The sequence below is a fragment of the Saccopteryx bilineata genome, chromosome 7, assembly GCF_036850765.1.
Source record: "Saccopteryx bilineata isolate mSacBil1 chromosome 7, mSacBil1_pri_phased_curated, whole genome shotgun sequence".
Classification (NCBI taxonomy): Eukaryota; Metazoa; Chordata; class Mammalia; order Chiroptera; family Emballonuridae; genus Saccopteryx; species Saccopteryx bilineata.
The window spans coordinates 24,290,654-24,307,083 of NC_089496.1; the positions used below are offsets into that span (position 1 = coordinate 24,290,654).

The following is a 16,430-nucleotide window of genomic DNA, read 5'->3' on the forward strand; positions in this document are numbered from 1 at the left end:
GCTGAGTGTAGGATAAGGGCTAGCTATTTCCCCCCTGGAGATGCTTTTTAAATGTTTATGGAATTTTTTTCTTTAGAATCATGCATATTGAAGCAGCATGCTGTCATTGGATTAGAAAATACATAGTTGGGTAATACCAGTGATACTTTGGTTTTATCCATTTTGACTGTGATTAGCTGTCAGTATTAAAGATTTGATTATGTCATTTACACTTTTTAAATTGAGTGACTAGAGAATTAGCTCTAGTATGTTGAATGTATTTGAAAATTGTACTAAATCCTCTGGGTCCTGGAAAAGGATAGCACACATTTAGTTCACTTTGTGGTGATAAATGTGTTAGGGTGAGAACGGCTTATTTGTGATTGAGTGAACGTAATTGAGGTCGTTATGTGTTTTCTGAGTGTTTATTATATGCCACATGCTTTGCTTTGGAACTGTCTAGTGATCAGCTATACATAGTGTAGCTAGCATTAGCTCTGGTTTTCTAGAACATAATCTATCAAGGACTTGAATTGAAGAAGGCACAAGTAGGATGGGACCTTGGCAGGGAGGGAGTTGAGCATGCAGTGGACGCTTTGGGACCTCACTCTCCTTAGGGGATCAAGATGAAGGGGGATTTGATGGAGGAGCAGCAGGAGATAGCGAAGCCAAGATCGGAGGGGCTGTGGATATGAAATTACAGGTGTCATGAGGAAGTCTGTTGTAGAGATGCCACGCCAACTGAAGACTACAAATATCAATCTGTTGGTGTTACAGTGATGGAGAAGTCCGAGTTGACCTTTTTGGGGACAGATTTGGTTGCTGTATAGGTGTAGAGTGAGAAAATTTGATAAGGAAGAGAGATGTGCAATTGAGAGGGAGAAACTCAAATAATTGAAAACTGATGGGAAGAACGAGAGGTTGAAAATAAAATTGAGAACATGATATATATATTAAAGCTTTGCAGGGATTATAGCAGAGATTGACTTTGAACAGGTCACCATCTAATAATACAGTAGGAAGAAATGGGTGTGGAAGTTTGGTGACAGGAAATTGAGAGAGTAGGTATCTGTTGACACTATTTTCTTCATTAAATGGAAATTTTATTTTAGCTGTGCTAAAGTAAATGTATTACTGGATGACAGTTAACTATAAAAATATTTTTAAGAAAATTCTCATTTAGGCTTTTTAAAGTTAGCATGAAGTAACTTCTAAGTACTTTTTCATTAATGTATATAATGATATGTGGAGGAGCTGTGACTACAGTTATCTGACCTGGTCAAGTTTTGACATTGAAAAGATCTGGAATGATGATTTAATTAAATAATTTTTCTATTTTAGATAATGTATTTAATTATGCTATGTTTACATATGTGAGTCATTCAAGTAATAATAAGAATAGTTTGTCTTATTCTCTGAAAATAGGTAAAAATACATCCACGAATACATTGATGGCCAAGGGATTCGTTGCAATGGGGTTTCCTGGGAGAACTGTTCAAGTTGTGTCTTTAACTTGATGATCAGTGCCAACGACATGGTGGCTCAGGGGGCAGAGGTGCTGGTTGGACTTGTTGGTGGAGAGGACAGCCCCCCACCAGCAAGTCCTCCCCGCGCACCAGCACTGCTGCCTTTGCTCGCCTCCGTTCCTTCTGCCTGACCCAGTCCGCGCTCCCCTTCACCTCTTAGTTTACTCTTTCATTCCTGTTGCGAGAACAAGAGAAGTTTGTTCACTTCTAGTAGATAAAGTGACATGGGATATATATGTAATTTTGATATATTGACAGGTTGAGTCCATAAAAATGGCAGGAGCTTTATTCCAACATTTAAAAAATTTGCTTTTATTAATTAGTTGCATCTTTTTTTATTTTACACATTTATTTTCTTTTGTTCTTTCCTTTTTTTTTTCTGATCTTCTAAATACAATGCTGTATTTAGAACCTGTTCTTGAGTTCTCTAGTTGGGTCTCTTTATATGTGATTCATCAACACTTTATTCCTTTACCTGGAGCTGTGGGATTTGGCCAGAGACAAGATTTAAGTCTTTGCTTGGAACTGAGTGAATCAGAGTGAAAGATCATTTGGCACTCTGGTAATCATAGGCATAATAATTAATTTCTAACTGAATTTATACTCTCATTTTCTTTAACATTTATATTTATTTTCATTCCTATCAATGACTAGAGAATCATCAAATATATTCCGTTGAGAAATGTTCATTAAGAAAACCATGACTCAGAGCATTTTTGGATTCTAGTGTGATTTGATTTTTTTTTAAAAATATAATGCTGGCAAGTTCTTATGTACAGGGTACCTGCTTGTCTACTTCTTAATTTTTCCTTGATAGGTTCTGTGTTCTTCTTTCCTTTCCTAGTCACATTGTTTCTTTTATTGGAAATAAAACTTTTGGTAGATGGTAGATTTTATTTGTTCCCAATAAACATGAAACAACTGAGGGCTGACTCATGATTCTGAAAGTAGGAAAAACAAAACTCACGTGTTTGTGTTTGCATGAAGAGCCATTGACTGTATACCTAGTAATACTCAGGTGATATGGCTGTATAATTTAATACACAAAATACCAAATAATAATGATGCACCCAGTTGATTGAAAACTGAAAGAAAACAGATAACTATTCGGTACCTTGTATCTTCCTTGAGATGTGCTGTGTTTCAGCATATTTAATAAAAGCTACTGTGACACTTTTATAACCGACAGGAAACTTTTATATTATTTGACATTTTTTTGAGTTGATTGACAGAAAGTCATATAATGGGGATTTGCTGGGAATAAGAATCAGACTGTGTTTATGTTAAGGTACATCTGAATGAAGCATTTAATTTCTTTTTCATTTGAAATTTATCTATATTAGTTTCAAGGAGAATTATTTTTAAAGGTCAAAACTTCTTTATTACTTTTCATTTTATTTGAAGGAAACTACTTGAGTGAACCTGAGAATATTCTGGAATTTGCACTGAAAAGTGCATACTATTAGACATTGTTTGTCGAGTACTGGACTTTCATATAGACAGATGTGCAGTTGGTCCTCCATATCCATGGGTTCTGCATCTGTGGAGTCAACCAACCACATATCAAAAATATTTTTAAAAAGTTTCACAAAGCAAAATTTGAATTTATCACACACTGAGCACTATGCTGAATTCACCCAAATGAAATGATGTGTAGGCATACCCTGCAGTGAACTATATGCAAATACAGGTTGTATGTAAGTGATGCACAATTTTACATACGGGACTTGAGCATCCTCAGGTTCTGTTGTCTGCAGAGGTCCTGAAACGAAACCCTCATGGATACCAAGGAATGATGACTTAAATTTTCATAGTCATTAGAATACCCCCCCCCCCCCCATTATGATCTTGGCAGTTGAATGAAAATTGTAGGTTGTGGGACTTCTTTAAATCACAGAATAATGAGCACAACTTTTAGATACAAATACGGCAGTGCTGGAGACTATTCTTCCCCTGCTGCCCTTGATGCCTTCCTAGCAAGATGTGCCTGCCCTCCTCTTCTAGTCTCAGGCAAGGGGAACCTAGGAACCCTGCTCAAGCAGGGAGTGTTTCTGTGGGGTTGCTGGGTCTGCTGCACTGGACCATGTGTGTAGATCTGGAGTCCCTGTGGCTCAGTCTGTTTGGGCTGAGCTATTGATACCACGCTATTCTGACACGGACTGTGCTGCCTTTATCTGAACTTGTTTTACTCTGCCTCCTCCCTCCATGCCACACCATTTAAAAAATAACGTCAAGTATTATCATATGGCAAAAACGTACTATTTCAGGTACGCTTTACTATTAAAGAAAAAGGTTATAAACAAAATGTAAAGGGTTTTCTTTCTGCTCCATTCATGTCCTTTCCTACTCCCTGGAGTAAGCTACAGCTTTTAATTAATTTTACATTTATTAATTTTTTCCTAATAGATTCAAATATAATTTAAAATAATACATTAAGACATCGTTTATCTGTTTTTTTTGCTCTAAATAGTTGTTTAATCCCTGTAATAAAATATCAATAAGAGATAGGAATTTTACTTCTGTTTTCTTCTCTATCTTCCAGATTTTGTTTGTGAAACTTATTTTTTCTTGGTCATGTTTATATAATTTTTTGTGACCATAATTAAAACTTTTGTGATTTTTCAATAAAATATTATGCCTTTTTTTTTAATTGAGTGGCAGGAGGCAGAGAGACAGACTCCCACATGCTCCCTGACCAGGATCCAACTGGCAAGCACTCTGTCATGTGATGCTCTGCAAGTATGGGCCACTGCTCTGTTGCTCAGCAACCGAGCTATTTTAGTGCCTGAAGTGAGACCATGAAAGCATCCTCAGCACCCAGTTGGATTCCCAGTTAGGGCACACAAGAGGAGAAGGGCCCATCTGCTTCTCCCCCTTCCCCCTCCCCATTTTTTCATCTCCTCCTGCAGCCATGGCTTGAATGGTTCTGGTTTGAGCAAAGTTGGCCACGGGTGCTGAGGATGGCTCCATGGCCTATCCTCAGGTGCTAAAGTAGCTCACTGCCGAGCAACGGAGCAGCAGCCCAGATGCCAGGGCATCACCTGGTAGGGGGCTTGCCAGGTGGATCCCGGTCGGGCGCATGTGGGAGTCCGTCTCTCTGCCTCCCCACCTCTCAATTAAAAAACAACCTAATATAAAGCTTAGTATTATGACTATTTAAATATTATTATCTGCAGAACAGTGTAGAGTGATTGGACTTATAAAAAGAAAGTAATCCTTTGTCTTTAAATGAAAATCAAAATCAATTACTGTGTTTTTTCTGTTGAACATTTTTTATTTTTTTAGGTCCTACTCAGCTGCTTTCATTTTTATAGCATTCTTTTTTTAAAAATATATTATTTTGTTAACTCGGAGATTTTTTTTTTTTGGATATGGGATACATGAGAGGTCAGCTTTTAGATTCTGAAATGATATTAATTTTGTCCAGACACATGATTGAATGAAAAATTATTTTTTTGTTAGAAAAAGGCTTTGGTGAGTTGTCTTCTGGCCTCTTGTTTACGATAGAGGCAGATGCTCTTCTCTTCATTTCATTATAAAGGGTCCTTTCCTTTACAGATTTTTAAGATTTTTCTTTTTACTTGATGTTCTAAACTTGCACCAGCTGCCTAGAAAAGTCATCGATGTCAGACTCTTTCCTCCTAGGTAATGAAACAAGAATGAAGTATTATTTAATGCTTATCTGCATGAGGTGCTGTGTTACTTATTATGCCAAGAGCTTTTGAAATTTATTTGTTCTCTAGGAGTTTAAAATAACAGACAGTTAACAAGCAGGACTGTGAGATAATATGCCAGTTAAGAGCACAGAGTACACAAACAAAAGACCACTAGAGATGTTTCATGCTGTGGCTGGCTCACTTCTGATACCCCCGCAGGAGCGGAGAATACTGACATTTACAGGAGCCGCAGAAGCTCAGCACTGTTAGCTCAGGCGGCACTGACTGCAGTAATTCTAAATTAGATTTTCATAAGGTTTCCTCACTAGAGCTTTACATTTTAGCTTTTAAAAATTGAATCATGATGATGGTGATAGTGATGATGGTTATGAAAACATTTGAAGTTGTTTGTCCTTTACTGTGTTGAGCATAGTACTAGTCATTTTTCTTACCTTTTCATATTTAATATTGAGAAGATATTTCTCAGAATTGTTAGTATTTTCTCTGTTTTATGGATGAGAAATTGATGCTTTGTAAAATAAATGGAAGAGGTAGGAGTTTATTTAGGTCTTTTGGAAAAAAGCTCTTGGCATAATAAGTAACACAGCACCTCATGCAGATACGCATTAAATAATACCTCATTCTTGTCTCATTATCTAGGAGGAAAGCGTGTGACATCGATGACTTTTTTAGGTTTGTTGGAACACAGAGCTTACTGCTTTTAACCAGTAGTACACTGTACTGTCTTCTAATGCATAGCTATTATATATGGTGGGAAGCTCATGGCTAGTAAGCCAATTTTTATTTGCTTCAGTAATTGACTTATATACTTCCAGAGTTAATTTGTATTATTTTTCTAAACCCATTTTTGCTAGTTGTGTTTGTTATTATTATTTATGTTAAGTGACTAAACTAATGAACTGAAACAGATTTTTAGAAGTTAATTTGAATGTGTTGGAAAAACAATACACATTATTTAAAATATATTTCCTTTTTTAATTTGTTGAAGATGATACAACTTATAAAAATTGGGGGATATACCTAAATGTGATTTGGCATTCAGGTTGTTTTTCATTTATCTTTAAGTTCCTACTTCACCTTAGAAAAACTGAAACTTGAAATTACATACAGTTTACTTGTAATTTGGCTCATACCAGATTAAGAAGTTAAAACTGTAATCAAATGAAAATACACTGGTTCTAAATCAGAAATTAGTGAATGAAGTACATTTATACCGTTTTATTTAAAATGACAAGATACCTGTAAACACAAATTTGTTTTAACTTTGAACAGTTGACCAACTAAAAAGTCTTCCACTGAACTCAAGCACTGGTTCAGCAAATTTTGTCTTTAAAGGGACATATATTTTAAGTTTTGCAGGCCATAAGGTCTTTGTGGCAACTATCCAGCCCTGCTCTGTAGCTGGAAGGCAGCCACAGACAATATATAAACAATTTTTTTTGGCTGTGCTCCAAGAAAACTTTATTTAGAAACATAGGCTGTTGGCTAGATTTGGGAATGTTGTGAACATCTTCAGTATCCTTCATAATGGACTTGGAGCTGTCTTTGTGGTGAATGGTTGTGTTCTAGGTTAGCTCAGGGATTTCTGAGCAGACTGAGGACAGATCTGCTGGCTAGATCCAAAGAGATCTTAGAAGTTCTTTTACCTCTAAGATCAGCTCATGGTTTGAAGGCTCATGTGGAAACTTCATGGTCCCTCAGGGTTGTTGGTCTGGCTTTAGTGTTTGAAAATCAGGTTTTCTCCGAGGTCTAGTAATAAACTCTCTGCCAGCTGTGAAAAGATTGAAACCACAGGAATAGACCTCTGATCTAAATAGCCTGGAATTTTTACGGGCCATTGACATACACTGTTATCTTAGAGTATCAATTTCACTTAAGTTTATTCTAGCAGTTTTAGCATCCTGCCTAATCATATATGAAGATGTGATAATTTGGTAACTGGTGTTCACAATATAATAGAATCTTGAAACTTTAGAAATACTAGCTAGCAACCTTGAGATCTACCCCACTTTTGTATAGGAAACTGATGCTCAGAGAGGAAATTAGACTTAAATCACATGGCTCATTAATAACAAAGCAGGGAAAGATCATTAAGATACTAATTACTTTAATACCATATTTTTGTACAATCAAATTTATACAAAATTTGGGTTTATATGCTACCTTTCTAGAGCTCATTTTGCAAGTGTGTCATAGATCAGCTGTTTAAAAGAACAGTTATTTATGCATATGTTATCTTTAATATTTTCTGTAGTAACAGTAAAAATGCTCCCAGAATTGTTTGTTTGATTCATTCCATAAACTTATAAATAGCCTTTAATTGCTTTAGCCTTCCATCTTAGAAGTGCAGTTTTTTTGATAATAAGGTAGCTGAATAGATTCTTTTAACATACTTTGATGAATTGACTTGAATTCATGTTTTGAAATGATGATGAAAGTTTTCTCTAAAGGCCATCCAGTTAATATGTCCATTCCTTAATCACACAATTTTTATATATGTATTTTTAATTAGTAGCAAATTGTTCTCAAACTGCAGTTGTAGCTTTGGAAAGCATTTTAATAAAGTCAAAATGTTTAATTTATAAATTTTGTTTAAATACTTCTAAATACTATTTTCATTACCATGTTTGTGTTAACTCTTAATACATATATATAAAATCATTGTAACCATAAATGATAGAAGTAACAAAAACTTCATTGTATGTTAATTTTAGAAACATCAAAGCACTTTATTTTCAATTGAAAGCTTAAATTATTACTGTGACCTGTTAATGAATTTAGATATATATTTCTTTCCTTCAAGCTCAAAATATTCTCTGAAAGAATATGTTTATAAGTTCTGACCTACTTAAATATTGGAGGTATTCTTACCTCTCCATAACTGTGTCTGTCTTCAGCCTTAGATGCACTTCTGACCCCCCACCCCCCATGACAGAGGAGTGGAACTTGTTTTAGCTCTGTTTATTGCTTTTTGTCTTGCCAAGGTACCTGTAGACTCGAGGCTAGTGTTTTTTTCCTTCTCAAACATTCTTTTTCTCCTCTCTATAGTTTTGTTTACTGAGGTAGAGAGTAGCAGCTAATGGAGAGTAAAGTTTTGCCATTTTTGTTTGAATTGCAAATTTGATCTTTGTTATCTGCCCTGAGTCAGGTTTGAGTTTATTTAGTTGTGGGAGGTCACTGGGCAATAAGCCACGATCCCTGCTTAAAGAGAGTATATTCTAGTTATTGTGAACATTATATGCAATAATAAAAGGTATAAGTCTGTGGCTTATTTGGGGAATCACATATATTCCATATGACTAAAATACAGGCACTGAAAAGTGAATAGGTTATTTTTTCATGTCAGTTATTCAGAGTCTTACACGTCATACTAATTTAAGACTTTATCCTTGTTTTGAGTAGGGGCCACTAGAGGTATTCAAGCAGTGGATTAATGTGGTTTTATTTCTGCTTTACTTGGGAGCTGCAAACTTAGATGTCTTTAGGGACCAGGCAGGTAACATGTGAAACAGGAAATAGTCAAGTCCCTAGGACTGGTCAGTCTTTGCCTAAAGCCTTTCACACACACAAGGTATTTGGAAATACTGAGCCTGACAAATCAAACAATATTGATGAAATTCAGTCTGAACTTAGACCAGGGGTCCCCAAACTTTTTACACAGGAGGCCAGTTCACTGTCCCTCAGACTGTTGGAGGGCCGGACTATAAAAAAACTATGAACAAATCCCTGTGCACACTGCACATATCTTATTTTAAAGTAAAAAAACAAAACGGGAACAAATACAATATTTAAAATAAAGAACAAGTAAATTTAAATCAACAAACTGACCAGTATTTCAATGGGAACTATGCCCCTCTCACTGACCACCAATGAAAGAGATGCCCCTTCCGGAAGTGCAGGGGAGGCTGGATACATGGCCTCAGGGGGCCGCATGCGGCCCGTGGGCCATAGTTTGGGGACCCCTGACTTAGACCCCTGCCCAGAGCTATCCCTGAAAGTTTCTTGGAGGATGTACAATGTTTGGTGTACAGAGGTCAATGGTGTTTGTCAAAGAAACACATTGGATGGGTCGAAGGGTGGGGTATGTGTGCAGATATTCATTAGGAAGCTATATATTAAGATAATTCAGGCAAAAGGTGATATGCTTGAGTTAGGACACAAAATTGAGAAAGGACAAGAATAGGTGAATATGAGAAATACTGAAATGGTAGAATCATCAAGATTTGATGAAGAGAAGGGAGAATTAAAGATGATTTTGACATTTCCGGTTTGGATTGGATAGGTAGTGATTGTATGAATGAAAAGAGAGAGTACTTGGGACAAGAAACAACTCTGGGAGAAGATACTGATTTTTTTTTTTTTTTTTTCTTTCATTTTTTCTGAAGCTGGAAACAGGAAGAGACAGTCAGACAGACTCCCGCATGCGCCCGACCGGGATCCACCCGGCACGCCCACCAGGGGCGACGCTCTGCCCACCAGGGGGCGACGCTCTGCCCATCCTGGGCATCGCCATGTTGCAACCAGAGCCACTCTAGCGCCTGAGGCAGAGGCCACAGAGCCATCCCCAGCGCCCGGGCCATCTTTGCTCCAGTGGAGCCTTGGCTGCGGGAGGGGAAGAGAGAGACAGAGAGGAAAGCGCGGCGGAGGGGTGGAGAAGCAAATGGGTGCTTCTCCTGTGTGCCCTGGCCGGGAATCGAACCCGGGTCCTCCGCACGCTAGGCCGACGCTCTACCGCTGAGCCAACCGGCCAGGGCCAGATACTGATTTTTGGGGGTGGGGTGGGAATGAGGAATTGTTTAATTCTTTCTGATGCCAACACACTAAAATGACTCTCATTTGGGGGGTATTATTTTGAGGCCTTTAGCACTCATTCTTATTTTTATTCATTAATTTTTTAAACAGTAATTGTTTCACAATTATGCTTTTAAGGACAATTTCAGTCTTGTCTATAAGAATTCTTTTAACTTGTATCTGTGGCTGTGGCTATTTTTCAGACATAAATTCTGTTTAGAGATCTTAATTTTTCTAATAAGGTATTAATCCCACACTGTTGGTTATCAAAGGATATAGTTTTGCTCATTCTCAGTTTTTACTAGAGAATATACTCTCTATATATTATTGGTTTTACTTTTCTGACAAATTGCTTTGTATTTGTATCTATGTATATCATATCACTTTGGTAATATCTGTTGAGCTAGTATTAAAAGGCTCAATAAGAAGCAGATGGAATCCATTGGTGTTGTGACTTAGGAGATAAAGGTCATTGTCCCCTTATCAAGACTGGCAAAATTTTCTCTCAGAATGTAATGCCAGAGAAAAGGATTTTTGTTTCTTTGTTCCATTCCTTCCCTTGAGTCGCTGGTATGTTTTGATACTATGGTCACTGAGTTGTATACTGTGGCCCTATTTGGTTTTGTTGCTGGACTTTGAGAATCAAATTTAAAATTAAATTGTTATAAAAAACTGTTATAAAAATTAAACTGTTATAAAAACTTTGTATAATTTTGGTGTGCTACAATACATCTTTAACCTGTTCTTACTATTTTATTTTGCCTTCATCTTTTTTGTTGAAATATTTTTGCTATGATTGTATTTATTTTGTTAGACCTATTATAATTCAAATAACAGTTCTGCTTTTTTTTTTAACTGACCTAGAGAATTAAAGGGAACTAAATCAAACTCAGTCACATATCTCAAGTGTATAACTTAATAAATTCTTACAAAGTGAACATAGTTGCATAATTACCTCCTAGAAATAGACCATTTCTAAACTCCAGAGACTTCCTTCATGTCCCATCCTAGTATTCCCCAAGGCAATTACTGATTTGGCTTTTGTCACTTAAATTCATTTTACTTGTTTTGAACTTTACATTTATGCAATCATATGGTGTGTATTTTTTTTAATGGACTTCTTTTGATCCAATACTATGGTTTGTAATTCAGTTGATACATTTTCATTGCTATAGTATTTCATTGTATGATGACATCACACTTTAGTTGTTCATTGATAATTGTGTTTCTTTAATATCTTTTTCTACTACAAATAATGTTGCAAGGATTGTGTATGCTTTTCTGTTAGATACATATCTAGGACTTCTGGGATATAGAGTTAAGTTCTTGAGTTTCAATAGATGGTACAGTCTTCCAAAGAGGTTGTAGCAATCTTCCCTTCCTCCAGCGTTGAATTGAGTGCTTCATTTGCTCTATATTTTGCCAACATTTGTTGATGCCATTTAAAATTTTTAAACAATATTTTTAGCCATTCTGATGGTTATGATGTCTTGTAGTAGCTTTTTTTTTTTTTTTTTTTTTTTTACAGAGACAGAGAGCGAGTCAGAGAGAGGGATAGATAGGGACAGACAGGAACGGAGAGAGATGAGAAGCATCAATCATCAGTTTTTCGTTGTGACACCTTAGTTGTTCATTGATTGCTTTCGCACATGTGCCTTGATGTGGGCCTTCAGCAGACTGAGTAACCCCTTGCTCGAGCCAGTGACCTTGGGTCCAAACTGGTGAGCTTTGCTCAAACCAGATGAGTCCGTGCTCAAACTGACGACCTTGGGGTCTCGAACCTGAGTTCTCAGCATCCCAGTCAGACGCTCTATCCACTGCGCCACCACCTGGTCAGGCTCTTGTAGTAGTTTTCATTTGCATTTCCTCAATGCCTGATTGGAGTGCCTGTTTATATTTATTGGCCAATTGGCTATTTCCTTTTTCAAATATCTGTTCAAGCATTTTGCCCTTTATTTTTACTCTGTTCTGTTGATCTGTTTATGTACGCTTATGTTGACACTGTTATTGCTGTTGCTTTATAAGCTTATGTCCTTCAGCATTGCTCTTTAAGATATTCTTGACTCTGACTCTTTGTAGCCTTTTGAGTTTCCATGTAAATTTTAGAAGCAGTTTGCCTGATTTAGTAAACTTTTAAAATGCTGTAATTTTTGTTTGAATTTTACTTATTCTAGGAAATCATTTTGTGAGAACTGGTATCATAACTATATTGAAGGTTTTAGTCTTTTAAATACATAGTGTATATACCCTTATGTATTAAGTCTTCAGATTTGTATTACATGTTTTTATTAGATTTGTTCCCAGGTATTTGTATTATTGAAATTAGGTTAAAAAAATATACTGCCTAATTCCTTGTTCTTAATAGGAGAAATTAATTTTGTCTTTAAATTTAAAAAAATCTAAATGGTATTTTTTATTTTTAAAACTTGGTATCAACTTTTAATTCTTAAATTCTTAGTTTTAACTATTGATGCTTTAGTATTTTTTATATACACAATCCTGTTGTTGTTAGTAATCACTTTTATTTCTTCCTAATTCTTTTTTTTTTTTTCTTGCCCTGTTGTAGAATCAGCAGCATGACTTACTGCTCATACTAATGCTCTTTGACTTTATTTTTTATTTATTCTATTAGCATGTATTTGTTTAGCAGTTAGTTTGTCTCTTTTAAAGATAGGAACATCTAACTCTCTGTTTTATTTAATAGTGAACTGAATTCAAAGCTGCAGGATACTTTAGAACAGATTGAGGTAAGAAGAATTATATAGACTTTAAATGGCTTTTTCTTATCAGAGGTTTTTGAACAGCATAGATGCATCTTCTCTTTTGACTTTCGTGTTACTTCCATTGTTTCTAGATCAGTATGCTGTATTTACTATTTTTCACTTGAGCTATCTGTGCATGGTTGAGTTAATGTTAATCTACTTGTAGACACAGTAATACAGTCAGAATTAAAGGATCTGAACACAGTATTTGAAAATATCACCTTATCCAGAAAGATCCCCAAAGTTTTAGTCATATGTATTTTCTCATTTAAATTATAGCCAAAATACTTAACTGTCTTAATTATTTTTCGATTATCAACTACTACTTTTTAGTTTAGTGAGTTAATTTATTTAGGAATAATTATTGGCTGATGAAAACCCTCCTGAATTCCTAACCTCATAATAATATTTGATACAATTCATCAAAATGTAAGAACTGGAAAGATAAGGATGTGCCATTGTTAGCATAGAGACTTGCTTCTCTTCTACTTTTATATAGAGTTCATCCCTATCTTTGGTAATCTTTGCAAAGCAGGGTATTCATTTTTATAAATTTAATAAGAATTATTTTGTTTCTTGTATTGTTTGTTTTTCTGATAAGAATAGTTATAAAAATTGAGGCTGGACTTTCAAATGACCTTTTGTGGAAAGTGATTTAGATCATAAATGCAATTATTTACTAATTGTAAGAATTACTATTTGATAATTGTAAAGATTACTTCACAAATCCTTTAAGTAAATAATCACCTGAATATTTTAATGAGGACTTTCTTTTGAAAGTTCTGTATTTCTTCACTCTTAATACACAATAGTTTCTGCATGTATATAGAACAATAATTATTTTTAAATGAAATCTTTGAAGTAGAAACTGATAAACAAAATTGTGTATTTAGTTATAAAAGTGAGGTATGTACTTTTAAGTTTAACGTAGTTTTGTTGAGTATTACTTTCCAGTGATTACAATAGGGTATTTTTATTATTTTTAATAGTGTTACAAATTCAGTTCATATAATTGTAAGATTTTAGCAGGTGTTTGAGGAAAAAGTTAAGTAAAAATAACTAAAATTTCTTTGGTAGCTATTATACTGATTTCGTGTCTTAAAACACTAGATGTGAGATTTTAGAAACATGTTAATAACATCTCAGTGAAACTTGATTATAGTTGGTACCAAATGAGAAATATAATTTATTTACATTTTATTTGTTTTTGACTCTTAAGTCCAATGTGATAGTAAATATGTCTTAGATACTCATAGAAAGTGAGAAATAAATTTTAATGTATTTTCATTGCCTTGATAACATAACTCCTTAAGCTCCTCTTGCCTCCTCTTTTAATTACATAGGAACAGTTGGATGTCGCTCTTTCTAAAATCTGCAAGAATTTTGACATTAACCATTATACCAAGGTTCAACAAGCTTACCGGCTTCTTGGAAAAACACAGGTTAGTTTTGAAAGGATGTTTGCTTTTTTAAAAATCAGGAATCTGCTGATATTCATGATTGCTTAAGTTGGAGTACTATTAATGTAGTATCATTAAAGTTTTATTCAACAAGTAAATTTTTTAGCTGTATTCATAGTAGTAACATGGTTATTCACACAGGCTTAGAGTGTATATAGTATGATTAAAATGTTACAGAAGTTTGAACTGTGAAGTGTTAGGTTTAATATTTTCACAGATTTATGTAGGCTTTAAAACAAGTGCATTATAATTCAGTGGGAGAGAATATGTGGTCTCTTTTACTCCACCTTTGGGTTCAGAATGAGAACTACTTAATCTGGAGCTTCATGGCTCCTGGATGGGCCTGCTCGACTCCCTCAGAGGTCTGTGCAAACTTTGTGCCTTGTGTGCATTTGCCTATAAAACAGGTCAATTGCATTTATCAGATTTTTCAAAGGATTCTGTTATCCCCAGAAAGTCCTCAGTAGTCCTTCAGTACTTGGCTTTATATACTTTTGCTGCTTAATGGTTTTATTGAAAAACTTGAAAAAAGTGCCATGGTTTGAAAGTTAATTGTACATTCCATGCGAATAGGATTATACAGTATCTATGTAACATCTAAACATGATAGATGTAAATATTTTCTTGCATTAAATGGTGGTTTTGCCTGACCAGTGGTGGCACAGTGGAAAAGCATCGAACTGGAATGCTGAGGTCACCGGTTTGAAACCCTGGACTTGCCTGGTCAATGCACATATGGGAGTTGATGCTTCCTGCTCCTCTCCCTCTCCCTCTCCCTCTCCCTCTCCCTCTCCCTCTCCCTCTCCCTCTCCCTCTCCCTCTCCCTCTCCCTCTCCCTCTCCCTCTCCCTCTCCTCTCCCTCTCCCTCTCCCTCTCCCTCTCCCTCTCCCTCTCCCTCTCCCTCTCCCTCTCCCTCTCCCTCTCCCTCTCCCTCTCCCTCTCCCTCTCCCTCTCCCTCTCCCTCTCCCACTCCCTCTCCCTCTCCCTCTCCCTCTCCCTCTCCCTCTCCCTCTCCCTCTCCCTCTCCCTCTCCCTCTCCCTCTCCCTCTCCCTCTCCCTCTCCCTCTCCCTCTCCCTCTCCCTCTCCCTCTCCCTCTCCCTCTCCCTCTCCCTCTCCCTCTCTCCCTCTCCCTCTCCCTCTCCCTCTCCCTCTCCCTCTCCCTCTCCCTCTCCCTCTCCCTCTCCCTCTCCCTCTCCCTCTCCCTCTCCCTCTCCCTCTCCCTCTCCCTCTCCCTCTCCCTCTCCCTCTCCCTCTCCCTCTCCCTCTCCCTCTCCCTCTCCCTCTCCCTCTCCCTCTCCCTCTCCCTCTCCCTCTCCCTCTCCCTCTCCCTCTCCCTCTCCCTCTCCCCTCCCCTCCCCTCCTCCCTTCCCTTCTCTCTCTCTCTCTCTCTCTCCTCTCTAAAATTAATAAATTTAAAGAAAAAACTAAAAGAAAAATATTTTAAATGGTCTTTTGTCTTTAAAAGAAATTTAAGACTTTACCAAATAATTGAACTCTATTAACATTTTGAAATGAGTAAAGAACTTTGTTTTTTTAAATGTACTCTATTAATTTCCATGTCTTAAGAAATACCTACAAAAATACAAGAAAGAAGATGCTTGTTAATATTGAGGGACATATTGAAAGACTTTTGAAAATGTTATTATAACTTGTAGTTCTACCCATTAGAGGAATTCTTTCACTCATTAAATATCTATTGGTACCTACTTTGTGCATTGGTCCAGGAAGCTGGATATAGGCCCCTCGTGGATCTTACCTGCTATTGAAGGAGATAGACATTAAAGAAATAAATGATAATGATGTCAGGTGGTATCAAGTCATGAGAAGAAATATATATCAGGGTAAGTGGTTAGGGTGATATTAAGTACTGAGTTATATAAGGTCATCAGGAAAGGCGTCCCTGAGCAGGTGACCATTGAGAAGCATCCTGACAGTGCAGGGGAATGACCGCAGAGGGATCAGAGGTGGGTCATGCGTACCACGTCGGGGAAGAGCAGAGTGTGTACCAGTCATAAATGCAGGCCAGCAGAGCAGTGTTTACGATTCAGATTTATCTTTATTTATATGATGTTCTGGGTATTTAATGGGTTATTTGCAGATTATCAACATTACAATTGTAATTTCGTGAATAATAGTGATCTTTGTGGTATAGCAACAATTGGTAAGATTTTTTTCCTGTGTTTTTCAAATCTGTTGAAATTTATTCATTTTAGTAACATGAAACGATGTTCTAT

General features: G+C 36.4%; 1 protein-coding gene across 1 annotated transcript in view; it reads left to right on the forward strand.

The window, feature by feature from the left end:
• Nucleotides 1-16,430, forward strand: part of VPS50 (VPS50 subunit of EARP/GARPII complex) — a 114,973-nt gene that overhangs the window by 33,922 nt on the left and 64,621 nt on the right. The window contains exons 10-11 of the mRNA XM_066239549.1: nt 12,678-12,720; nt 14,079-14,177. Of these exons, the coding sequence (XP_066095646.1) occupies nt 12,678-12,720; nt 14,079-14,177 (142 nt within the window). The remainder of the gene's footprint in view (nt 1-12,677; nt 12,721-14,078; nt 14,178-16,430) is intronic.